This window comes from Sphaerodactylus townsendi, linkage group LG01 (genome assembly GCF_021028975.2).
Source record: "Sphaerodactylus townsendi isolate TG3544 linkage group LG01, MPM_Stown_v2.3, whole genome shotgun sequence".
In the NCBI taxonomy this organism is placed as follows: Eukaryota; Metazoa; Chordata; class Lepidosauria; order Squamata; family Sphaerodactylidae; genus Sphaerodactylus; species Sphaerodactylus townsendi.
Genome location: NC_059425.1, coordinates 14,662,900 through 14,689,589, shown reverse-complemented (window position 1 = coordinate 14,689,589; position 26,690 = coordinate 14,662,900). Strand labels below are relative to the sequence as shown.

The following is a 26,690-nucleotide window of genomic DNA, read 5'->3' as shown; positions in this document are numbered from 1 at the left end:
GCGTGGTCAGATTCGAGTGCTGTAGCACCTTCGAGATGAGCAAGATTTTCGGGGGAGAAGATTTCAGGAGCTTTGACTGTGTTAAAATTCATGGCCAAGAATCTTGCCGGTCTGTAAGGTGCTGCTGGACTTGAATCTAGCTGCAGACCGACAAAGTTACCCACCTGCAATTATCTTTAGCATGGTCTCTCCTCTTATTTTTTTATTTTTATTTATAATTAATTTTATATACCGCCCCTCCCCTGAAGGGCTCTGGGCGGTGAACAACACAATAAAACAACAATTACACTAAAACCCCATTAAAACAATAAATTAACAAAATTACATTGGTATCCAGCACAAAATTCACAAACCCAACCTGAAGAAAATAAGATACAAAAGGAAGGCGAGCCGGAGGGCCCCCCATGAAGCAGTAAACCTAGAGTGTGCTAAGGGGGAAGAGAGGGGGGGGAAGCAGCCATCAGCAGCCGCCTTCAAGAGGCCCGGGTGGAACACTCAGTCTTACAGGCCCCGCGGAACTTCCAAGATCCCTCAGGCCTCGGATAGGATGGTAGAGTGGCAGGGTTCCACCAGGCCGGGAGACCAGAGCTGTAAAGCACCCTGGTCTGGAGTAGAGACCGCGCAACTGCATCATCGAGGGGCTGTAGGGACCCACCAGCAGAATTGGCCTCTGATGCGTGCAGGCCTCTCACCCTCCTCACCCCAATCACCGCAAGTAAGCCCCTGGGCTTACTCCCCATGTTGTGAACTGGGTTTGGATCCTGTGGATCTGGCCTTATGAATGCTGGTACTTCCCCTGGTACAAGCAGTAAAGCCCCAAGGTTGGCAGAATGGGGTTGTGGGATCTGACCTCGTGCATTTCAGTACTGGATTTGTTTCCCCACTCCTGCACATGAAGCTTGCTGGGTGACCTTGTGCCAGTCCCAGTTCTCTCTGAACGCTCTCAGTCCCACCTGCCTCACAAGGTGTCTGTTGTGGGGAGAGGAAGGGAAAGGAGCTTGTCAGCCACCTTGAGTCTCCTTACAGGGGAGAAAGGCAGGTATCAATCCAAACTCTTCTCCTTGCGAGTTCCTCACACGTATTCCCGTTCCGCCTTACACTAGGGTCTCTTTGGGGGTGTTGAGGCCTCGCAGTTTCCCTTCGGGCTTCAATAAATCTGCTGCTTCCTGGCACTTGCCTCCTGGCCCCCCCGTCCGCAGAACTAGCGAAGCCACGGACTGTTTTAAACTGTGAAGCTGACTGCAAAAGGAACGGCAGGGAAGGATTTCCTTTAATGGGTTTTAACAATGACACGCTTCTTCCCTAAACGTTAAGTTCTGGGCAGACTCCCAAGCTGCAAGCCCGGCAGCACTGCTGGTACGTGCGTTTACTGGAGGGGTCCGACGGCTTCAGTGCCCTCCAGAGAGTGTTCACATTACCAGGCGAGGCTGCTTCGGGGATAATTTCAGAGGCCGTCCCGGGGAGTGATTCGGCTGTTTCATAAGGCACGGTTGCATGCGTGATGCTTCATTTTGTGGCATGATGCCACGCAATCCATGCTTGAAAGGGAAAGTTGCTTGCACGCCTCAAAAGTGCGAGGTTGTTCACACAGAGTGTGTATTTATAGCCAGTGTAGTGGAACGATTAAAGTGTTGGCCTAAGCCAGTGGTGGCGAAACTATGACACTCCAGATGTTCATGGACTACAATTCCCATCAGCCCCTGCCAGCATGACCAATTGGTCATGCTGGCAGGGGCTGATGGGAATTGTAGTCCATGAACATCTGGAGTGCCATGGGTTCGCCACCACGGGCCTAGTCCTTCGGTGAGTGGGATTCACATACTCTCCTCCTGACCTTGGGCTAGTCCCATTCATAGCTTAATCTTCCTCGCAAGGTGGTTGTTAGGATACAGTGGGGATGGGAGAACCGCCTATGCTGTTACAAATCCGTTGGATTGCAGGCAGGATAAAAATATACCAGGCAGGAGACGACGGACATTAGTTCTGGACAGCTGGATGTCCAAGAAGATTCTGTGGAACATAGAATCTAGCGGCTTGAACAACATTTCAGCTTTAATTTGTGTGTTAAGAGCAGGTGGTTAAAAGCAGGTGGATTCTAATCTGAAGAACCTGGTTTGATTCCCTACTTCTCCACCTGAGTGGCAGAGGCTTATCTGGTGAACCAGATATGTTTCCACATTCCTACTGGGTGACTTTGGGCTAGTCACAGTTCTCTCAGAACTCTCTCAGTCCCACCTGCCTCACAAGGTGTTTGTTGTGGGGAGAGGAAGGGAAAAGAGCTTGTAAGCCACCTTGAATCTCCTTGTAGGAGAGAAAGGCGGGCTATAAATCCAAATTCTTCATGTGAGTTCCTCACATGTATTCCCATTCCACCTTACACCAGGGTCTCTTTTGGGGTGTTGAGGCCTTGCAGTTTCCCATAAAATCCAGTGGCTTGAACAAAATTTCAGCTTTAATTTGTGTGTGTTTAATTTATTAAAAAGGGCACTTATCTTTGTTGCAGTGAAGAATAACCTTGTCAGTATTCTGATATTTTTTCCTCAAAGACGTATGGGACAGATGGAAGGCATCTTGGTGTGTGTCCGATACTTGAGATGGAAGTTTGCGTGTTACTTGGCCCCAATGATAAGGCCAGTCCTGTTTGAGTGTTTACTTAGAAGTAAATGAGGCCCAATCCCAAACAAGTCTGCTTAAGCCTGTGATCTTTAGAGTCCAAAGTTTTAATCCCATGTCCTACGCTCCCACCTTCGCTGCCGAATGTCTCTCTTTCCTTTCCGGCCTCCCTCCTCCCCAGCCATGACTCAGCCGTGACCCCCTCAACGAGAAAGACGCGGATGGGGCCGGCTTAAGAACGGTGACCTAAAACTATGGTTCATGTTTAGCTGGTTCGTTCCAAGAATTAGTCTATCTTGTTTGTTCCAAGAATTCGTCCACCTTGTTCGTTCCAAGAATTCGTCTACCTTGTTCGTTCCAAGAATTCGTTTATTAGTTTTCTTATCAACCCATCCACCCTAAGTAAGAGAGTCTGGAATTTTGCACTCTTCTGCTGTGCACATGCCGGGGGGGGGGGGGGGGCGTCAGAAGTGAAGCAAACCCAAAGTTTTATGCAAATGAAAACTGAATTCTGCGACCTGTATCTATCCAGGTAGATTTTTCACAGATGTCCTTTATCTGTAAAGCCTGGGCTCAAACACAGCTTTTCCGCTGGGGCCACAGGGGCCTTTATCCCAGGGCAAGGGTGCCACTCTTTGTGGAGTTGATAAACGAGATCCAACCCCCAATTTTACTCTGTTTCTATAGGTCATAGAAGTAGGTGCCAAGACACTAAGTAGCTACTCAAAGTAGGCAGGCATCTCACAAATGCACTTAAATGCCTCCCCCCTTTTTGGAGTCTTAAGGTCTAGAAACTTGCTATTAAAAATGGAAAATGTAATATTCTTGATATCCACTGTTCCGTTTGTACTGATTCCTTTGGCTGCATCAAGCTCGGATGAAACCATTCCCATTATTATTAGAATCCCATCCTTTCTTCAGGAGTTCAGGGTGGTGTATGGAGCCTTTTGGGGAAGGGCGGGGTATAAATTGAATGAATGAATGAATGAATGTTCCCTCTTCCCCAACACCACCTTCCTGATTTCACAGTGCCCTTGGGAGGGTGACCAAAATAAGAGAAAGAAGTCACCCTATCAGCAGTGATATCCAATTTGACCTCCTTCGTCTGAAATCAATCCTTTAGACTGTACGTTACCCATTCTTTCCCCTGCAGCACCCAACGTGGTTGAATTATAAGAGCACAATCCCGTTTTTGCTTCTGCAGCGGCCGAAGGCTGCGTGGCAAAGGTTGCGCCGCACCACTTCCCAAGAGACTTTGAGATCCCTCCCACTGTCCGAATCGCCCCACAGATGCCAATGATTTATGTTGCACTTTTGTGTGGCATAAGGGGGGGCAGTGTTCTCAGGATGGAATGCCAATGAAAGCTGATTAACATTGACTCCACCCCGGGAAGCTCCCCCCATCATTCCTCCACAGAGGCCTGGAGTTCTGGGTTTTGCTGCCGCACAGCTGAGGCACTATTGGCCGCCAGCACTTCTGCCCCCTTTGCCGATGGGAACGCCCCTTGCGCCAGCAGAGGGGGCAAACATGTCGGCGTGGCCCTTCACGGCTCCCTCTGAGCATTCTTCCCCCTCATCTGGATTGGGCTGTTAACGTGAGTGTAAGTCCCTACTATGCCATGGAAGATCACTTGGCTGCCTTGGGCTACCCACTTTCCTCATCCTGACCTACCTTGCAGGGTCACTCAGAGGATAATGAAGGAATGGAGAGCCATGGGCACCTCCTTATGCATCCTGGAGGAAGGATGGGATAAAAATGTGATAGACAGATAATGAATGTACCACAAGGAAACTGTGAGGCTGCTATACAGACAGCCTATCAAACTTGATCATGAATATGAAGAGGCATCACCAGTGGCATACCGCTAATGGGGTCAGGGCGCATGCTGTTTCATCACGTGGGGGGGATGCTGGGCACCTCTCCACATGACAAAATGGCGTGTGCCCGAGCCACATGCTGTCGAGCCCCACCCCCTGGCCTCTCTGCAGGCTGGCTCCTGCCGTTCCTAGGGCCTGGGGAGGGCAGGTGTTGACTAGCAGGGAGGCTAGGGGGCGAGCTCAGCGGCAGGTGGTCCAGGAGCCAGCCTGCCACCGTGGCACCCATTCAAGCCCTGCCCTCCCCCAGCCTCCCTCCTGGCTCCCATAAGTGGGGCATGGGGAACTGGGTGCAGGGGGGAGGGCGTGGGGAGGTGGTCATGCCCCTGGGTGCAATTTAGCCCCAGTCCAGCACTGGACATCACCAGTGGGGTGAGTACCCTTGTACATGGCAGCATGGAGGCCATGCTACAGAAATAGTCTATGTATGAGAAAAAAACAGATTGCTTTGTCTCAGCTGTGGGCTAACCCCTAACCCGGTTCACTCCTCGGTCTTGTGGTCTTTCACACATCTCAGTGGGCCGTGACAGAGCTAAGACCGCAAGGCCGACCTTTCTGAGCTCCTCAAATGTGGGGATTCAGTGGGTCCCCCACTGAGTACCAAGCGATGAGCTTGTATAGGTGGACCAATGCACTGGCACTGGCAAAATGAGTTCTTTCGAGAGGTGTTCAGTAGCGCAGAACGCCTTGCCTGATTTCTTGCAGTCTTCCCGCTGCCTGAAAAGGTATTGGGGGGTTTCTGTGGGTGTACAGCCGAAAGCCCCCCCTCCAATCGCAGCAACCAGTATTAATGTTGACGGCTCATCTGTGTGTTCGCTATTTGTATTACAGTAAGACATTTTGTATTAAAATAATCTCAATGGATTCTGTCTGACGATGCTGTGTTCTTATTTTTATGGTCCAGCCTCCTTCCTCCCCTGGGAAAAAAACCCCTTCTGTCTCAAAAATCACAGCAGAGGAGTCTAAGAAGAGTTCCAGCAGCCCTCCAGGAGCAGCAGTGGCATAGTGGCTAAGAGCAGGTGTACTCTATTCTGGAGGAGCTGGGTTTGATTCCCCTCTCTGCCGCTTGAGCTGTGGAGGCTTATCTGGGGAATTCAGATTAGCCTGTGCACTCCAACACACGCCAGCTGGGTGACCTTGGGCTAGTCACAGTTCTTCTGAGCTCTCTCAGCCCCACCTACCTCACAGGGTGTTTGTTGTGGGGGAGGAGAAGGGAAAGGAGTTTGGAAGGCCCTTTGAGCCTCCTTACAGGAGAGAAAGGGGGGATATAAATCCAACTCTTCTTCTCTGACCCATTTCCACCCCCAGTTCCAAGAGCAGGACAGCAAATTGTAGTCAAGGCTGCAGGCAGTGGAATCCGATCCACAATTCCGGGGCTTCGGGAGGATTAGGGGTTGGAGCTCGGCCCGGCAGCCTTTCTGCTGCGGAATGAGTCAGAGAAGGTGGTGGAGGGAGGTGAATGTCTGGAAAGAAGATCTGGGGAAGATGCAGGAAAACATGAAAAAAGGTGGCAAAGCTGCAACCTCTGGGGTTCCTCAACCTTGAGATGACTGGGACCTCTTTTGCCCTGAGCAGGTTTAGTTGGACAAGGGAAGGGACTCATCAGTGAGACAGACTGGAGGATGTTGGCCGACACCTTGCTGTAAGACTTCAATAAAGAATCGGAGGCGTAGCTCCCAGGGGGCTGGGGGGTGCGCTTTGCACCGGGTGTGCACCGGAGGGGGCAGAAAATAGCCCCCACGGCACCTCCCCCCATACTTACATTTGATAAACAGTGCAAGCTGGAGAAGCAGCCTGATCCCTTCAGGCTGAGAACGGCCTGGTGGGAACTACATTTCCCACGAGACCTTGGGGCTCGCAAGGTCTCATGGGAAATATAGTTCCCACTAGTCCGTTTTCAGCCTGAAGGGAACTGGCTGCTTCTCCAGCTTGCACTGTTGATGGAAGGTAAGAGTGTGGGTGGGGGAGGGTGGTGCTGCGGGGGGCGAGTGCTGCGGGGTGTGTGTGGAAAACACAGAGTGTGCACCGGGCACACTCTGGCCCGCTACACCTCTGTAAAGAATATCACGATTAATCCTGAGTTCTTCAATTTCGTCTATGGACACGGGGCACAACATAAGAACAAGCCAGCTGGATCAGACCAGAGTCCATCTAGTCCAGCTCTCTGCTACTCGCAGTGGCCCACCAGGTGCCTTTGGGAGCTCACATGAAGGAGGTGAACGCAATGGCCTTCTGTGGCTGTTGCTCCCAAGCACCTGGACTGTTAAGGCATTTGCAATCTCGGATCAGAGGATCAAGATTGGTAGCCATAAATCGACTTCTCCTCCATAAATCTGTCCAAGCCCCTTTTAAAGCTATCCAAGTTAGTGGCCATCACCACCTCCTGTGGCAGCATATTCCAAACACCAATCACACGTTGCGTGAAGAAGTGTTTCCTTTTATTAGTCCTAATTCTTCCCCCCAGCATTTTCAATGGATGCCCACTGGTTCTAGTATTGTGAGAAAGAGAGAAACATTTCTCTCTGTCAACATTTTCTACCCCATGCATAATTTTATAGACTTCAATCCTATCCCCCCTCAGCCGCCTCCTCTCCAAACTAAAGAGTCCCAAACGCTGCAGCCTCTCCTCATAAGGAAGGTGCTCCAGTCCCTCAATCATCCTCGTTGCCCTTCTCTGCACAACAGTCAAGGGGATTTCAGGCAGAATTGTTTGCCATTGTCTGCCTTAGCTTAGTAAGCCCGCATGTCTTTTGTAGTATCTCAAAGTAAGAACGAACCCTCCTTAGCTTCTGAAATCTGACAAGATTGGGCAACGTGGGTCAGGGTAGGGTTCGACTAACAGTATCGGTTCTTCTGCCAGGCAGCAGCTTTGCCAGTCTCAAGATTCAAACCCACCAGTTTCTGTGGCTGAAATGTGTTTAGCGGAAATGCCGGGGACTGAACGGGGCAAGCGCCTGTAAGCCAGGCTAGGACTGTACCACTGAGCCATGGCCTCTTGAGCAAGGACTGTAGGCCCAAAACATCTAATTCTTCTTTGCCTCGCTCTTTCGAGCTCACCTTTTCTCTCAACCCCCTGCTACACTTCTGGGCCGCTAAAACAACAGCATGTGGCGAAAGGAACACGAGGCACCGCAGACCTGGTTTATAAATAGCATTAAATAAGAGTTTTATTATTTAAAAAACAAAACAAAAATCAGAATCTCGGCAATCATTACTAAATATTAACAAGCTGCTTATACAAAAATGACTTGCTCAAACCTTCCCTGTGGCCTCCCCGGAGGACTTGCCTCGGGGCCATCCTTTAAATTATAACTTAATTAAATTATTAACCTTCAAACATCCCTCTGCTCCCTTCTTGTTTTGGGGGAAGTATTGTTGGGGATGGGGGAGATCCAGAGCATAAATGGGGGCTGGGAAAGGGTCCCTCTGGCTCTACAGAGGGTTTAAATACGCTCCAGGGAGAGAGCGGCAGGCCAATCAATCCGAGTGTGGGACTGAAGGATGTCTCTGATTCTTGGCAGAGTGCACCTGTGAAGGTTTCTCTGTTCCATGCTCCCTGCTTCTCCTAGAAGTCGGAGAAGTCTTGCTTCCTTTCCAGAGGCGGAGCACTCACGGGGACGTGTGAGGTCACATGTCCCTGGACACATGCCAGCTGGTCACGTGCGGGGCGTAGAATCGCCCCCACCTCTCCCCTTGGGATCACCCCGCCAGACTGCTCCTTCAGCTGGCGGAGCCCCTGCCGGCCAAAGGAGCAGCCTGGCTGGGCCATCGCCGGGCGCCCCTCAGCCCTGTGCCACCAGGCTGCTCCTTTGGCCGGCGGAAACTCTTGTCGGCTGAAGGAGCAACCTGGTGGGGTGCAGCTGAGGGGCACCCAGTGGTGGTCTAGCCAGGCTGCTCTTTTGGCCAGCAGAGGTTCCGCCGAATGAAAGAGCAGCTTGGTGGGGGCAGACCAAAGGGCGACCTGCAGCAGGCTCCTGCCAGCTAAGAAGTAGGGAGCAAGGGGGGTTGTGGGGGGGGCAGCCGGAGCAGGTGTTGCACCGTGCTCCATTCCTTCCCCGCACCGCTGTTCCTTTCCCCTCCCTCAGACAGTGTTTTGCTCTGACTACTCAGTAGCCTGGAGAGTAGAACGTACAATGTGCCAATGCTCAGAAGAGGAAATGTAAGCAATGCTTGGAATTTCGCTCGGCGTAACAGGACGGGGGCAAAGAGGGACTGGTCCCAAAGGATCGTGGTTGGGGTGGGAGGGTATTTGATCCAGGAGTGTCAGGGATACGTGAGCAGCGCTCGCCTCTTTTTAGGGCTCCCTGAAATAGTCGGCATTCAAATCCCCTCATCAGCCAAGATGCAGATTTGGTGACCAAAGGTGTGGTTGCTCCCAGCCTGCCCTACTTCACAGGGTCGTTGTGAGTTTAAAGAGGAGGAGGAGCAAACCACATGGCTGTCCTGTGTCCTCAATAGGATGGTGGGTTTCAAAAACATAATGGCCAGAACAAAAGTACCCAACGCCAGGCCCCAAAATGTCTGCCTCACACTACAAAATGCTTTCTCTCCTCGGAGGCAGGGGTAGCTGTAGACCCACTGCCCTCTCCCATTGCTCCCAGACTAAACTTCGCTCCTATTTTACAGCTGTAAACTGAAAAGAGCTCTCCCGTCTCTCTCTCTCTCCTCCTCCCGCCTTTTATTGTCTTTTTCAGCCCCAAAGGGGTTAATTTAATGGCCCTCTCCTTCCAAATTTCAGGTTTACTCTCCCGCTCCCTCTGTGGAGAGCAGTTTCCAGCCGTCACATTAGGGTTTTTGACTCTGCCTGACTTATTTGGAACCAGCCCAAGAATAAAATTCTCTGAGCAAAAAAGGAGGAATTCCTCAGCGCACAGTTTGGGATCGCAGGCCGCAGAGAGACACCTAGTCCCTTCCCTCACTCAGAGGTCAATTTGTGCAGGGTGAGGCCTGCGAACGGGCCACGCTCAAGCCAAGGCCTGTAATTTCTTCGGTGCCTCAGCACAGCCGCAAAAATAATGCACAAGTGCCAAAATGCCAGAGAGGCTTGGCTGGGCCGTTCTGGAAGCCGCGGTCCTTAAAGGCCTGAGGGAAGAGCTACTTCGTGAAGAGGGAGGCGGCGGCACACAGAGGCTGAGGTAGACTCTCTCCAGTGCATTTCCCGGCTGTCCCGGAAAATGGGCAGCCTGGACTCGCCAAGATGTGGTGAGGGGGGAAGGAACGTCGCTGCCTGTGTGTTTGAAAGAAAGAAAAGAAGCCCAGCCTCGCTAAAATTAATGCTCTGCATATCCAGAGTGGCCAATAAATAAATTGGATAATAAATACAGTAGAGGCGCGGTCAGGGATCAGTTCGAGCCAACGGCGCAGCCGCAACCGATCGTGGAGCGAGGCTCTTGAAAGTCTCAAAAGTTTCTTCCAGCAGTGGTGCCCACTCGCTTCGGCCTCGCTCCGTTCCTGTGTCCACAAGCTGACCGTTCTTGCCAAGCCAGGCACGAGAGAAAGGGAGACTTCTCCTCCTCCTTTTCCTCCCTTTCTTCCACCCCCACAATCCTCTCATTCCCCCAGGGAGGAAACAGGCAGGCCTGGCAAACCAACACTGTCCACGTTGAGCAGTGTCCCCTTTAGGCCTCTGAGTGGCTTCCCCTGTGATCGCGTGGTTTGCGTCCTGTGTTGCCGAGCGTCCGGGCGCAACCACGTGGGGCCTCCGAAACAAAAGTCTGGCAAACTGCGGAAAGTTCCGGAAGGGCAGCTGCCAAATAGGGACCGACGTGGTACCTGTTAGTTAACCGCATAAAACAAAACCAAAGGCCGGCCACTGATACTAGTTGGGATCCCTTGTGCTGATGTGGCGCAGTTTGTCATCTTTGGAAGGGCAGCAACATACAATCTTCCTCAGGGCCCTTCTTCCCTTCGAAAATTACCACCTAGTTGTCTAGAAGGGCCAGGAACAACCCACAAGGCCTGCCCAGAATTACCTCACGGCTCTATTTACGGCCTCGGCGGTTCCTCAGGACCTCTAAGATGCGGGCCTTCTGCTTCAGCCACGGGTTCAATGAATTCTTTGGGCGTTTGGGGACGAAGAAGGTGTACTTGAGGCGGGGGGCCCTCTGTTCTGTCACCACCAAGGCTTGCAAAACGAGAGTCTCTTTCAGAGGCCCGCGGCCCATGATAACCTCTGTGGCTTTGGTGGCCCCGTTGTAGCGAAGGGTTACTCCCTTCTGAAGGTGAATGTCCTGTTCAGAAGGCACGAGGATATACTTGCCGTTGAGGACGTACGAGCCGTCCTGCCGGCGTAGGGCTAAGTAGACTCCATCATTGGCAGAGTCCGAGCCGCTATTCTGGCGGATCAGGATGTTGGTGGCCCCCGCCGGGATGGTAACCACGTCATTGTAACCGTATCTGGTGGGAAGAAAGGTACGACGTGTCAGAACCTAGGAGAATCTTATCACACCTGAGCTAAAGAGTTGCAGAGGGACTTTAAAGTGTTTGCTGATTAAAATATTTATATCCCGCCTTTCCTTGTGATTCAGGCAGCTTATAATAATAGTTAAAATATCCCCAACTAAAATAGCAGACCCCCAAATATCTCCTTTCTCCTTTCAAAGACACCTGCCATTCAGTCCCCCTCAAAAGCCATGGCAAACGGGCAGACCTTCCAGCACCTCCTGAAGATGTCCGAGGAGGGGTCCCCTCACCTCTTCAGGGGGACCATTCCATAGAGCCAGAGTCAGGATAAAAATGGCTCTGGTGGAAGAAGACGACATTCTGCAGGAGGCCGAGTGCGGGCAAGCTAGACGCCTTCTCTAGAGAGCTAGCGTGGTGTAGTGTTTAAGAGCAGGTGCATTCTAATCTGGAGAACCAGGTTTGCTTCCCCGCTCTGCCACTTGAGCTGTGGAGGCTTATCTGGGGAACTAGATTAGCTTGTGCACTCCAACACAATCTAATCTAGATTAGAACTAAATTAGCCTGTGTACTAGATTAGCTTGTGGACTCCAACACAGGGCAGCTGGGCGACCTTGGGCTAGTCACAGTTCTTTGGAGCTCTCTCAGCCCCACCTACCTCACAAGGTGTTTGTTGTGAAGGGGGAAGGGAAAGGAGTTTGTAAGCCCCTTTGAGTCTAGGGGGGATATAAATCCAACTCTTCTTCTGTGCACGAGAAGGGTCAGCACTGGGAATTTTGAACACCCAGTTGATATGTGAATCCTCAGAGGGGGTGAGTAAACCGAGGGGTATACAATCCCCCTGGCAGAAAGAAAACTGCAAGTGAGCATATTCTTTCCCTACTACCTAACCCTTTCTTTTTCTTTCTTTTTAATAACATTTTAAACTCTCAGCTGTTTGAGAGTATCTGGATAAAGAACCCTGGTTTTGGTACATTACTGGTAAGGCACTTGGCATTGGGTATCTACCCACTTGGAACTTTCTAAATCGGGTCAGCGATCTTTACCACCCAAAGAGCCATTTGGACCCGTTTTCCATGGCCCTGAAGATCTACTGAGCTGGAGAGGCAGCTCCGCTCCGGTTCGGCCCCTCCACTCATCTTTCCTTCCAGCCTTGGGAGGCAGAGGCGCCAGGCAGGGAAACCCCCTCTGCCTGATGGAGCAGGCAGCCGCCTGCTCTGTGGGGCAGAGGGGGTATGGTGGCTGTGGCCTGCCCGGTGCTGCCACATCTCGCACTGCGGGAGGCAGTGGCTCCAGGCAGGGAAACCTGCTCCGTGGGGCAGAGGGCAGCTGCCTGCTCCGTGGGGCAGAGCGGGGATGGCAGCTGTGGGGATAGCAAAGGGGGGATGGCGGCTGCTCTGGAGGGACATGCCCATGCTACCCTCTGACCTCCAGGGGTCGGAGGGCAGCGTGGGCATGTCCCTCCAGAGCAACGCTGGAAGGAGAGGTGAGTGGAGGGGACGCGAAAAGCAGCGCCCTCACGCACAGAGCTGCCTCCACTCACCTTTCCTTCCAGAGCTGCTCTGGAGGGCTGGAGGGATACGCCCACACTACCCTCCGACCTCCAGGCCATGTGGAGCCGCAGTATAAGGCAATCAGCTGAAAGAGCCACATGTGGCTCCAGAGCCGCAGGTTGCAGCTCCCTGTTCTAAACGTATTGCACATTGTTTTTATTGGAATGTTGATTTCCTTTCAACGGGGACTCGTACCAAGATGTCCCACCACCGTCTATTTGGTTAAGAGTGCTACGGAACCATTTTGGGACCTGGCTGCACCTTCTCATTCCCGACGGCATCTGAGAAAAGGGCCACTCACCTAGGCTTTGTGAAGGAGCCGTAGGTCTTGGTACAATGCGAGTTGTCTCCTCCGCACACCATGCATTTGTCAAACTTCTTCTTCGACCCGATGACGCGATCACAGCCCGCGTGTACGCAGCGTCCCTGAACGCAGACTGAAGTGGATTCGGGGGAGCAGGGCGTTCCGTCAGCCACCTGAAACAGCAAGGTCGGGTTTGCTTGGGACTTGTGTGGAAATCTGTTTCCATGCCTAGTTCTTCCTCTTCTGCTTTACAGCCTTTCAACACACACACACACAGAAGGTCAAAACTGATGAAAAGCTGAGAGATTCATGTCGGGTCTCCTGAGCTTTTCTGGTTGGCGTACAGTAGCTGCAGGGCCCTTATTTGACTGAGGACCCAGCAAAGTGGGGGAAAGAATAACCTCCCTCATATGCACTATTTCCCAATCTCAAATGGCTGACTGGGGCAGCTGTTTTCTCCTTCAGGGGAAACACAGGGTGTCTGTATGGCTCAGTCAGTGGGGCAATCAGCTGTTCTAGAGTGATCAGGAAAACCGCACAGGGGAAGGAAAGCCAGTGTGGTGCACTGGTTAAGAGCGGTAGACTCTAATCTGGTGAACCAGGTTTGTTTCCTTGCTCCTCCACATGAACAGCAGACTCTAACTTGGTGAACGGGGTTTGTTTCCCTCCACATGAAGTCTGCTGGGCTAGTCACAGTTCTCTCAGAACCTTGGGCTAGTCACAGTTCTCTCTGAACTCTTTCAGCCCCACCTACCTCTTAAGGTGCCTGTTGTCGGGCGGGGAAAGCGACTGCACGTCACTTTGAGACTTTTAAAGTTCAAGAAAAGCAGGGCATGAAAGCCAACACGTCTTCCTCCCCACCCCATTCCCCTACACCACATCAAACCTCAAGCATTTATTGATCCCTTTTTTATCCCACACTTCTGCCAAGGAGCCAAGAGCGACACAGGTGATTTTTCCATTTACCTCAAAGCAGCTTTCTGAATTAGGCCACAGCAGGGAGACCGGCCCAGTGTCCCCCACTGAGCAATTTGGGACTTGAACTTGGGGCTCCCTGCTCCTAGGGTGGCACTCTAACCCCCCCCCCCCCATTCATTTGAAAGTAAAAATATATTTAGGCATAAATGCTGTTGTATCAAAGTATCAGAGTTCAACAATGCACAAAATAATGGCTTTGCCAAAGGCAGGGCATAAACATGGATAATTCTCATATTCATTCGGGACTATATTCTAATGCGAAAGCATACGATTCTCTTCACCACTGCACCTCAACTGACCAAACTAACGTCTTTATGTGAAACAGAATATCGTGTAAATTGGAGAGAGAAAAAAGTTGAAACAGGTGCGCGGCATCAAGATTTTCAAACATTCCTTAAAATCAAAACCAAGTCTGGTGTGAAGCTTGCTCATTTTAAGGCCTGTTCTAGTTTTTAAGAAGTTTCCCAAGGGGCAGGAGGCCTTGTCACCATGGTAACACTCACCCGCGGTTCTAGGACATAGTAGTAGCCCAAGGCGTAGGACTGGCAGGTGAGTTTGCATTGGTCACGTTCAGCCACGCCGCTGTAGCGGGGTACCCAGTCCATGGGCGCAGGATAGCCTTTGAACATGTCCTCTCGGTGGTTGTAAACAGCACACTGCTGTTCTCGGAAGACCAAGGCTGGAAGGAAATGACCAGGTGAGTCAAGTTTGCTAAGGACCATATTTCAGGGGGGGGGGGGATGTAAAATGGGCACTGAGGTTCATCAAATGTAGAGATTGGCGACCCCAACCTTTTTGAGTCAGTAGCCGCTATTGGAATTTTGAGAGGAAATGGAGAATGTCTCCTCAAAATGGCCGCTGCCGATATCAGAGCCAATAGTAAAAGGCCTCTGAAGATGCCAGCCATGGATGCGGCCGAATCGTTAGGAGGAAAACTACCAGACAGCGGCCACACAGCACCCACAACAGCCAGTTGATTTCGGCTGTGAAAGCCTTCGGCAATACATTGCCCTTCTAGAATTTGGCATTCAGGGAGATGAGCAAAACATTTTAGAAAAAGAAGAGGAAGAGTTTGGATTTGTATCCCACCTTTCTCTCCTGTAAGGAGACTCAAGGTGGCTTACAAGCTCCTTTCCCTTCCTCTTCCCACAACAGACACCTTGTGAGGCAGGTGGGGCTGAGAGAGTTCTGAGAGAACTATGACTATCCCAAGGTCACCCAGCAGGGATGTAGGAGTGCGGAAACACACCTGGTTCACCAGATAAGCCTCTGCCACTCAAGTGGAGGAGTGGGGAATCAAACCCGGTTCTCCAAATTAGAATCCACCTGCTCTTAACCACTACACCCCGCTGGCTCTCATTTTATCCCTTTAAAAGTTTACTGTGCTTAGGTTTTGCAGGCTGTCTCAGTGGCCTAAGAAACAGCCAGGCAGAATCAACAAGAAGTTTCAAACGCAAATCTTACCGCTGCCTTCAGGGCAATCTTGGACATTGCAGGAGCGGAACTGCGTGCGCTTTCCCTCGCAGTACCTCCCGCCGTTGCGTGGGACCGGCTTGTCACACTCCCGAGAGGAATATTGTACTCCTCCTCCGCAGGTGCGTGAGCATTCTCCCCATGAGCCCCAGGGCCCCCAGCCACCGTGGGTGGGAATCTGCAGTCAGGTAGGGGAAAAAGAGAGAGAGAGAGAACAAAAAACATTACGTACCTGAAAGAATAAAGCAGTTAAGAATCACAAGAAGAAGAACAAGAAGAACAAGAACAAGAAGAAGAAGAACAACAAGGAGAAGAACAACAAGGAGAAGAACAAGAAGAAAAAGAAGAAAAAGAACAACAAGAAAAAGAACAAGATGAAGAACAAGAAGGAGAACAAGAAGAAGAACAAGATGAAGAAGAACAAGATGAACAAGAAGAACAAGAAGAACAAGGAGGAGGAGGAGGAGAAGTTTGGATTTATATATCCCACCTTTCTCTCCTGTAGGGAGATTCAAAGGGGCTTACAAGCTCCTTTCCCTTCCTCTCCCCACCGCAGACACCCTTGTGAAAAAGGGGGGACTGAGAGAGTCCTGAGAGAACTGTGACTGGCCCAAGGTCAGCCAGCAGGAATGCAGGAGTGTGGAAACACATCTGGTTCACCAGATAAGCCTCTGACACTCAGGTGGAGGAGCAGGGAATCAAGTCTGACTCTCCTGATTGTAGTGCACCAACCGGACCCAGGTGAATTGGCAGCTCACCACAATTTTGGCAACATTCAAAATGTTGAAAGTTCTAGCCTTTCTTTCCTCTCCTCCTTTTCCCCCCCTTAAGAAATCGTGAACTAGAAGGACTCTCTGGCTCCCCCGATGGCTGCTGGCGGGGCTACTCACGCTGTAGGCCTTTAGCTCCGTCTTGCTGATGCATTGACCCTTCATGCAGCTCTTCTCCTCGCCACAAGGAGTGCCGTCCGCCCAGGGGAAGTTTTTGGTCTGGCACATGAACTGCCCGTTGATCCGCCCCGTGCACCACAGTGAGGCACAGGACGGCTGCAGGTTGGGGCAGTGCCGCGAGTCGGCCCCGAAGCTCAGTTGGCATTGCTGGTCTGCGTCGTACTCGCTGCCCGGAAAGGATGCCGGTAGGCGCAGGGGTTCGTGTGGCTTGTCTCGAAGACAGTGGCCTGCAAGGACAGAGAAGGCCTTGTTGAGCCCTGAAGCTACACTCCTGTTAAAGAAACTCAAAAGTGCAGAAGAAGAGCCCTGCTGGGCAGACCAGTGGTCCATCTAGTCCAGCATCCCATCTCAGATGGCAGCCAACCAGTTGCTTGGAGGGCCAGCAAACAGGAAATAGAATAATAATAATAAGAGTTTGGATTTATATCCCCCCTTTCTCTCCTGTCAGGGGTTTAAAGGGGTGTACAATCAGCTGTACTGGCTACCAGTTGAATTTTGGATCATCTTCAAGGTTTTGGCAGAGGTGGGATCCAGCAGGTTCTCACAGGTTCCCGAGAGTAGGTTACTAATTATTTGTGTGTGCCGAGAGGGGGTTACTAATGGGTGATTTTGCCATGTGATTTTTGCCTTAGTTACGCCCCTCCTCTCAGCATAGCGCGCAGAACTTGAAGCAGTCTAGCAGGAGGTGCACCGGCGTGCGTGGCAGCCTGCGCCTGCGTGCATTCGTTTCCCGTCCAAGTACCGGCGCAGCGGCTGCGTCCTTGCCACAGCCCCGCCCAGGAATGCCCCACCCCCGGAATGCCCAGTCACGCCCCCGTCGTGCCCCACCCAGCCCTACTGGCCCTACACCACAGTTTGAATCCCACCACCATGGGAACCTGTTACTAAAATTTTTGGATCCCACCACTGGGTTTAGGTGCTAACTTTTAAGGTCTTGAGTGGTCTGAGACCATCATAGCTTCAGGATTGCATCTCCCCATACTGCTCATAGAGGACTACGGTTTTCCAACAGCAATTTCTTAGTGATCCCCAGCCCCGAAGACATTCAATTGGCTTTTGCCAGAGTCAGAGCCTTTTCAGCTCTGGTTCCTACATGGCGGAACGCGTTGCCTGCAGAAATCACAGCTCTGCGAGACGTTAAGCAGTTTTGCACAGCTTGCAAAACTGATATGTTCTGTCGGGCCATTAATTGATACCGTATGGAGAAAGAGCTCTATGGGCCCCGCCCTGCGCCCTCTCCTTGGGTGGGAATGTACATTTATTCTATAGGCATTGTTTATCGATTAAAACACCATCAGGGAATTTTATACTGGACATTGTCATTGAAATTTTGTAACTCATTGGTTTTAAAGTGACTATAACTATTTGTGGTTTCAATTACTTGATTGTACTTATACGATATTTCCATGGTATTATTTTCTGCACACCGCCCATTTGGGAAGGCATGACCGTACCGTGTCCATTGTCCAAGAAGTCGGTGATGAATCGGGCACTGCATGGTGACCACATCTCGTCGGGGTCCACGGGGGTCATGACAGAAGCCATCATGTGGCTGGAGCTGGTTCTCTTGTTTAGGTCTTTGCAGTGTTTGTCGTTGTCATGGAGCATGTTGAAGACGTGGCCTAAAACGTCGGGGGCGGGGAGAGAAATGAGAGGTCAGATCCTGTACCCCATATTCTACACGAACCCCCTACTTAGGTTTGTCAGGTCCCCCTGGCAGGAATAGGGGAAGTAGGTTTACCAGATCCAGGCTGGGAGGCCCTTGATCATTTGGAAATGAAGGCCCCTTCCGCACATGCGGAATAATGCACTTTCAATCCACTTTCAGTGTACTTTGCAGCTGGATTTTACTGTGCAGAATAGCAAAATCCACTTTCAAACCATTATGCAAGTGGATTGAAAGTGCATTGTTCTACATGTGCGGAAGGGGCCGAAGCCGAAGGACCTCGGAGGGAGAGGGGGCTTCAATGCCACAGAACACCCCCCCCTCCAAAGCATCCATTTACTACATATATACATAAGCCTTTATTGGCATCAAGAATATATTGGCATCAAGAATTATTTAATATAATAATTAAAAGTTTTAAAATTAAAAAGTTATATAAATTAGAACAGAAAACTACAATTATATCAATACATATATATTTTACAATCCCTAAAATTAACACTTATTCCTAACAACACGAAGGTTGACAGAGCCCTGCAGATGGGCTGTTTAATAAAAGGGATATCAAAGCTGCAACAGAGCAGTCGGCTCTCAGTACAAGAATAGGAAGCATCCCTTTTATCCAGGGGAACTAATCCATGTAGTTGGGAGATTAGATGCAATTATGGGAGATCCATAGAGGAAGAGGAGGAGGGGTTTGGATTTACACCCCACCTTTCTCTCCTGTAAGGAGATTCAAGGTGGCTTACAAGCTCCTTTCCCCTCCTCTCCCCACAACAGACACCCTGCGAGGTAGGTGGGGCTGAGAAAGTTCTGAGAGAACTGTGGCTAGCCCAACGTCACCCTGCAAGAGTGCGGAAACACATCTGGTTCATCAGATAAGCCTCCGCCACTCAGGTGGAGGAGTGGGGAATCAAACCCGGTTCTCCAGATTAGAATCCACCTGTTTTTAACCACTACACCACACTGGCTCTCCTCTCCACCTCCAAAATCTCCAGATATTTCCCAACCCAGAGTTGGAAACATTACACTGGGGGAACAATTGTACAGTTTCTGGGCTTGTGTCCAGCCATCTCCCTTGCACCTGACTGAGAACAGCCCCCGGTACCCCCCTCCATCCCGTACCAAGTTCATGCGCCGCAGTGAAGGCAGACTGGAGCCCGTCGTCCTCCACGATGGAACAGCTGCGCCCCGGGTCACATACCGTCCCAACGTCGGCCATGCCCAGAGTGCCGCAGCTATCACGTCCGCAGAGGTCCTGCGAATGAAGCACGAACACAGGCAAAGAAAAAGACACGATTAGGACATGCTGCAAAGACGATGATCATACCACCCTATCAGGGCTTCTCCTTCACTGTTGGTGTTCAGGTTCCTCAAGGTGGAAGCCGCTCATCCACGGGAGCAATTCAGTTGCCATCGGTTTTAATTCCGTTGTTGGGTTTGTGAGTAGTGTTATTGTTAACTGGTTTTAAGTATTTATATTGGGATTTTACATTTTAATGTTGATTGTTTTAAGTTTTGTGTTGTGACCCACCCTGAGCCCTGCGGGGTGGAACAGGATATAAACAAACAAACAAACAAATAAAAGAAGGGGTGGAGCCAGAGATGGAAAAGGGCGGTGCCAAACAGTCACATTTAAATATGAAAGGATGACATCACTGGATCTAATCTAACCGTACCCGGCACAAATGTTACCAGCTTTTGCTGCTTGCTGAATTGTGTGCAAAATATCTGAGCATCGTTTATACATGTATGACAGTATAGTACAGTGGTGAGTGTGTCAGACTAGGTTCCGGGAGACCCAGGTTCGAATCTCCATTGTGCCATGGAAGCTTGCTGGATGACCTTGGGCCAGTCACATGCTCTCTCTCACTCAACTTCATCTACCTCACTGGAGGATAAATGTTGTGAAGATAAATGTTATGAGAAGAAGAGGAAGAGGAGTTTTGATTTATATCCCCTCCCCCTTTCTCTCATGTAAGGAGACTCAAAAGGGCTGACAATCTCCTTTCCCTTCTCCCAGCCCCCAACAAACACCCTGTAAGGTGGGTTGGGTTGAGAGAGCTCCGAAGAACTGTGACTAGCCCAAGGTCACCCAGCTGGCGTGTGTTGGAGTGAACAAGCTAATCTAGTTCACCAGATAAGCCTCCGTAGCTCAAGTGGCAGAGCAGGGAATCAAACCCGGTTCTCCAAATTAGAGTGCACCTGCTCTTAGCCACTACACCAGGGAATAAATGAAAGAAAGAAAGAATACACAAAATAAACGATACACGAATATACTTTTGCCGGCTTCATGGACGGCCTGCTCACCTCTCTGGTGAAGAGGATCGCCGTGTCAAAGTGCTCAGGGTCCTGGTCGTCGGGCCTGTTGAGGCCCTTCTGCCACTTGCAGAAGTTCCTCAGCGTCTCGGCAGCGTTGGAGGTCACCTCCAGCCCATCCTTGGCCTGCCCGATCACCACCAGCCTGGTCACGACCAGATTGACGGGGTTCTTCAGGCTGGGGTGGCGGAAGAACTTGGCGGCGGCGCCCATGACGGTGAGCAGGTAGCGCTTCAGGCCCGCCCCGTGGAAACGCGCCATCTCCTCGTCGGCCACCACCAGCGTCTCCACGTAGTGTGTGATGGAAGCAAACCTCTGTGGGGAAGAAGAGGGATAGAAGACGGTGATATGAAGAGAGTCTGTCGCCTGGGGAAGGAAGGGTCATGCAGTTAGCTGGAGAGACCCTGTGGGTAAGGTTGCCACCTCTGGATTGGGAAATTCCTGGAGACTTGGGGACCAAGGTTGGGGAAGCTGAGGGCTGGTATCATGCCAGACCAGCAGGGGAATCTTCCCAAGCAGCCATTTTCTCCCGGGGAACCAGAGCCGTAGCTAGACCAGAGTGTGCCCAATGCACACTCTGGCTTCGGCGGCGCCCCCCCCGTGGTGCCCCCCCCGCGCACCCCACTTTACTTACTTTTAGGAAAGGAGCGGGCCGGAGAAGAAGGCCGGAAGCCTGCCTGTGTTGCCTGGGCCTGGTGGGAACTACATTTCCCAGAAGCCCCTGGAAAATGTAGTTCCCATCAGACCCAGGCAACGCAGGCAGGCTTCTGGCCTGCTCCATTCCTAAAAGTGGGGTGGTGTGCTGCAGGGGGCCGCAGGGGGATTTTCCCGCCCCCCACGTGACTAGAAATTGTGCGCCTGGTGCGTCGCACACACCCCTGTCCCCTGGTGGCTTCGCCACTGTGGGGAACTGATCTCTGACATCTAGAGATCAGTCGAAATTCCAAGAGATCTCCAGGCACCCCCTGGCGATTGGCAACCCCACCTAGGTCCTACCTAGAGCCTAGGATACATGAAGTTCTACTAACTTCAACTAATAATGTTTTTTTTCTGTCAGGGCCAGCTAGACTCTTTGGGGGATGCGAAAGAAAGAAAGCCCTTGAAGGCCTGACGTCTTTCAGCAGAGGGAAAGTCAGCCCTGCGCTGTTTGGTGGCTTGCCAGCCGTAATGGCTAAGGAAGCCAGGGGGTTTAGGGGGCAGCGACTTCTCCTGGCCAGAACCCAGCTTTGCCTTCCACGCCAAGGGAAACCAGGCACGACCGGTGCCAGGCATGCGTGAAGGAGGCAGTGCCATCTCCGCACTGTGCCCGCTCAGCACTGAGCCAGCCCCACAACGCTGCGAAGTCAAAGCCTGCCTCAGCTCTTCAGGGAGTGCGTCAGAGCCGGGGTTGAAAAGCCACAGCTGTGAGATACGCTCAGTTGGAACCTCTGCTAAGCTGGGGAAACCGTAAAACATTCCTCGGCTGATGGCTTAGCCAAAAATGGTGTGCGGACTTCGAGCCCTGGAGAGCTACTTTTTGTCCCAGAAGAAGAAGAAGAAGAAGAAGAAGAAGAAGAGGGGGAGGGGGAGGAGGGGGGAGGAGGAGGAGGAGAAGAAGAAGAAGAAGAAGAAGAAGAAGAGGAGGAGGAGGAGAAGGAGAGGAGGAGGAGAAGAAGAGTGGGAGGGGGAGGAGGGGGGAGGAGGAGGAGGAGGAGAAGAAGAAGAGGAGGAGGAGGAGAAGGAGAGGAGGAGAAAGAGAAGAAGAAGAAGAAGAAGAAGCAGCAGCAGCAGCAGCAGGACGAGGATGAGGACGAGGTTGAGGATTTATATCCCCCCTTTCTCTCCTGCAAGGAGATTCAAAGGGACTTACAATCTCCTTTCCCTTCCCCCCCCCCCAAACACCCTGGAAGGTGGGTGGGACTGAGAGAGCTCCGAATAACTGTGACTAGCCCAAGGTCACCCAGCTGGCATGTGTTGGAGTGCACTGGCTAATCTGGTTCACTAGATAAGCCTCCACAGCTCAAGTGGCAGAGCGGGGAATCAAACCCGGTTCCCTAGATTAGAGTGCACCTGCCGTTAACCACTACACCACACTGGAAGATGGACCAAGAAGAAGTTTTGCCACGGCATCAATTCAGATCAGCCCCTGTAGGCCTGAGAATCAAAGCTTCAGCCAAGGATTCCTGGGGTGCCTGCCTGACATGTCCTGGATTGGAGCAAGAGAGGGGGTTGACAACTCCAGGTTGGGAAATTCTTGGAAATTGTTTCTGGGGGGGAAGCAGGGGGAGGAACAGTTGCCAACCTCCAGCTGGTGGCTGGAGATCTCCTTTTACACTGGACATCTAGGTGACAGAGATTCGTTCATCTGGAGGAAATAGCTCCGTGGTGGCGAACCTTTGGCACTCCAGATGTTCATGGACTACAATTCCCATCCCCCCCCCCCCCCCCCCCCCCCCCCCCCCCCCCCCCCCCCCCCCCCCCCCCCCCCCCCCCCCCCCCCCCCCCCCCCCCTCCCCTCCCCTCCCCCCCCCCACGCCCCCCCCCCCCCCCCCCCCCCCCCCCCCCCCCCCCCCCCCCCCCCCCCCCCCCCCCCCGCCCCCCCCCACCCCCCCACCCCCCCCCCCCCCCACCCCCCCCCCCCCCCACCCCCCCCCCCCCCCACCCCCCCCCCCCCCCCCCCCCCCCCCCCCCCACCCCCCCCCCCCCCCACCCCCCCCCCCCCCCACCCCCCCCCCCCCCCACCCCCCCCCCCCCCCACCCCCCCCCCCCCCCACCCCCCCCCCCCCCCACCCCCCCCCCCCCCCACCCCCCCCCCCCCCCACCCCCCCCCCCCCCCACCCCCCCCCCCCCCCACCCCCCCCCCCCCCCACCCCCCCCCCCCCCCACCCCCCCCCCCCCCCACCCCCCCCCCCCCCCACCCCCCCCCCCCCCCACCCCCCCCCCCCCCCACCCCCCCCCCCCCCCACCCCCCCCCCCCCCCACCCCCCCCCCCCCCCACCCCCCCCCCCCCCCACCCCCCCCCCCCCCCACCCCCCCCCCCCCCCACCCCCCCCCCCCCCCACCCCCCCCCCCCCCCACCCCCCCCCCCCCCCACCCCCCCCCCCCCCCACCCCCCCCCCCCCCCACCCCCCCCCCCCCCCACCCCCCCCCCCCCCCACCCCCCCCCCCCCCCACCCCCCCCCCCCCCCACCCCCCCCCCCCCCCACCCCCCCCCCCCCCCACCCCCCCCCCCCCCCACCCCCCCCCCCCCCCACCCCCCCCCCCCCCCACCCCCCCCCCCCCCCACCCCCCCCCCCCCCCACCCCCCCCCCCCCCCACCCCCCCCCCCCCCCACCCCCCCCCCCCCCCACCCCCCCCCCCCCCCACCCCCCCCCCCCCCCACCCCCCCCCCCCCCCACCCCCCCCCCCCCCCACCCCCCCCCCCCCCCACCCCCCCCCCCCCCCACCCCCCCCCCCCCCCACCCCCCCCCCCCCCCACCCCCCCCCCCCCCCACCCCCCCCCCCCCCCACCCCCCCCCCCCCCCACCCCCCCCCCCCCCCACCCCCCCCCCCCCCCACCCCCCCCCCCCCCCACCCCCCCCCCCCCCCACCCCCCCCCCCCCCCACCCCCCCCCCCCCCCACCCCCCCCCCCCCCCACCCCCCCCCCCCCCCACCCCCCCCCCCCCCCACCCCCCCCCCCCCCCACCCCCCCCCCCCCCCACCCCCCCCCCCCCCCACCCCCCCCCCCCCCCACCCCCCCCCCCCCCCACCCCCCCCCCCCCCCACCCCCCCCCCCCCCCACCCCCCCCCCCCCCCACCCCCCCCCCCCCCCACCCCCCCCCCCCCCCACCCCCCCCCCCCCCCACCCCCCCCCCCCCCCACCCCCCCCCCCCCCCACCCCCCCCCCCCCCCACCCCCCCCCCCCCCCACCCCCCCCCCCCCCCACCCCCCCCCCCCCCCACCCCCCCCCCCCCCCACCCCCCCCCCCCCCCACCCCCCCCCCCCCCCACCCCCCCCCCCCCCCACCCCCCCCCCCCCCCACCCCCCCCCCCCCCCACCCCCCCCCCCCCCCACCCCCCCCCCCCCCCACCCCCCCCCCCCCCCACCCCCCCCCCCCCCCACCCCCCCCCCCCCCCACCCCCCCCCCCCCCCACCCCCCCCCCCCCCCACCCCCCCCCCCCCCCACCCCCCCCCCCCCCCACCCCCCCCCCCCCCCACCCCCCCCCCCCCCCACCCCCCCCCCCCCCCACCCCCCCCCCCCCCCACCCCCCCCCCCCCCCACCCCCCCCCCCCCCCACCCCCCCCCCCCCCCACCCCCCCCCCCCCCCACCCCCCCCCCCCCCCACCCCCCCCCCCCCCCACCCCCCCCCCCCCCCACCCCCCCCCCCCCCCACCCCCCCCCCCCCCCACCCCCCCCCCCCCCCACCCCCCCCCCCCCCCACCCCCCCCCCCCCCCACCCCCCCCCCCCCCCACCCCCCCCCCCCCCCACCCCCCCCCCCCCCCACCCCCCCCCCCCCCCACCCCCCCCCCCCCCCACCCCCCCCCCCCCCCACCCCCCCCCCCCCCCACCCCCCCCCCCCCCCACCCCCCCCCCCCCCCACCCCCCCCCCCCCCCACCCCCCCCCCCCCCCACCCCCCCCCCCCCCCACCCCCCCCCCCCCCCACCCCCCCCCCCCCCCACCCCCCCCCCCCCCCACCCCCCCCCCCCCCCACCCCCCCCCCCCCCCACCCCCCCCCCCCCCCACCCCCCCCCCCCCCCACCCCCCCCCCCCCCCACCCCCCCCCCCCCCCACCCCCCCCCCCCCCCACCCCCCCCCCCCCCCACCCCCCCCCCCCCCCACCCCCCCCCCCCCCCACCCCCCCCCCCCCCCACCCCCCCCCCCCCCCACCCCCCCCCCCCCCCACCCCCCCCCCCCCCCACCCCCCCCCCCCCCCACCCCCCCCCCCCCCCACCCCCCCCCCCCCCCACCCCCCCCCCCCCCCACCCCCCCCCCCCCCCACCCCCCCCCCCCCCCACCCCCCCCCCCCCCCACCCCCCCCCCCCCCCACCCCCCCCCCCCCCCACCCCCCCCCCCCCCCACCCCCCCCCCCCCCCACCCCCCCCCCCCCCCACCCCCCCCCCCCCCCACCCCCCCCCCCCCCCACCCCCCCCCCCCCCCACCCCCCCCCCCCCCCACCCCCCCCCCCCCCCACCCCCCCCCCCCCCCACCCCCCCCCCCCCCCACCCCCCCCCCCCCCCACCCCCCCCCCCCCCCACCCCCCCCCCCCCCCACCCCCCCCCCCCCCCACCCCCCCCCCCCCCCACCCCCCCCCCCCCCCACCCCCCCCCCCCCCCACCCCCCCCCCCCCCCACCCCCCCCCCCCCCCACCCCCCCCCCCCCCCACCCCCCCCCCCCCCCACCCCCCCCCCCCCCCACCCCCCCCCCCCCCCACCCCCCCCCCCCCCCACCCCCCCCCCCCCCCACCCCCCCCCCCCCCCACCCCCCCCCCCCCCCACCCCCCCCCCCCCCCACCCCCCCCCCCCCCCACCCCCCCCCCCCCCCACCCCCCCCCCCCCCCACCCCCCCCCCCCCCCACCCCCCCCCCCCCCCACCCCCCCCCCCCCCCACCCCCCCCCCCCCCCACCCCCCCCCCCCCCCACCCCCCCCCCCCCCCACCCCCCCCCCCCCCCACCCCCCCCCCCCCCCACCCCCCCCCCCCCCCACCCCCCCCCCCCCCCACCCCCCCCCCCCCCCACCCCCCCCCCCCCCCACCCCCCCCCCCCCCCACCCCCCCCCCCCCCCACCCCCCCCCCCCCCCACCCCCCCCCCCCCCCACCCCCCCCCCCCCCCACCCCCCCCCCCCCCCACCCCCCCCCCCCCCCACCCCCCCCCCCCCCCACCCCCCCCCCCCCCCACCCCCCCCCCCCCCCACCCCCCCCCCCCCCCACCCCCCCCCCCCCCCACCCCCCCCCCCCCCCACCCCCCCCCCCCCCCACCCCCCCCCCCCCCCACCCCCCCCCCCCCCCACCCCCCCCCCCCCCCACCCCCCCCCCCCCCCACCCCCCCCCCCCCCCACCCCCCCCCCCCCCCACCCCCCCCCCCCCCCACCCCCCCCCCCCCCCACCCCCCCCCCCCCCCACCCCCCCCCCCCCCCACCCCCCCCCCCCCCCACCCCCCCCCCCCCCCACCCCCCCCCCCCCCCACCCCCCCCCCCCCCCACCCCCCCCCCCCCCCACCCCCCCCCCCCCCCACCCCCCCCCCCCCCCACCCCCCCCCCCCCCCACCCCCCCCCCCCCCCACCCCCCCCCCCCCCCACCCCCCCCCCCCCCCACCCCCCCCCCCCCCCACCCCCCCCCCCCCCCACCCCCCCCCCCCCCCACCCCCCCCCCCCCCCACCCCCCCCCCCCCCCACCCCCCCCCCCCCCCACCCCCCCCCCCCCCCACCCCCCCCCCCCCCCACCCCCCCCCCCCCCCACCCCCCCCCCCCCCCACCCCCCCCCCCCCCCACCCCCCCCCCCCCCCACCCCCCCCCCCCCCCACCCCCCCCCCCCCCCACCCCCCCCCCCCCCCACCCCCCCCCCCCCCCACCCCCCCCCCCCCCCACCCCCCCCCCCCCCCA

The 26,690-nt window shown here is 58.0% G+C and overlaps 1 protein-coding gene across 1 annotated transcript in view; it reads right to left on the bottom strand.

Moving 5' to 3' along the window:
- Nucleotides 1–8,312: 8,312 nt before the first annotated feature.
- ADAMTS4 (ADAM metallopeptidase with thrombospondin type 1 motif 4) overlaps nt 8,313–26,690 on the bottom strand; it is a 34,358-nt gene continuing 15,980 nt past the window's right edge. The window contains exons 3-10 of the mRNA XM_048503895.1: nt 20,122–20,496; nt 18,937–19,069; nt 17,600–17,767; nt 16,086–16,372; nt 15,187–15,373; nt 14,226–14,401; nt 12,742–12,917; nt 8,313–10,884 (exon numbers count right to left, since the gene is read on the bottom strand). Coding sequence (XP_048359852.1) covers nt 10,470–10,884; nt 12,742–12,917; nt 14,226–14,401; nt 15,187–15,373; nt 16,086–16,372; nt 17,600–17,767; nt 18,937–19,069; nt 20,122–20,496 — 1,917 coding nt within the window. The 3' untranslated portion in view covers nt 8,313–10,469. The remainder of the gene's footprint in view (nt 10,885–12,741; nt 12,918–14,225; nt 14,402–15,186; nt 15,374–16,085; nt 16,373–17,599; nt 17,768–18,936; nt 19,070–20,121; nt 20,497–26,690) is intronic.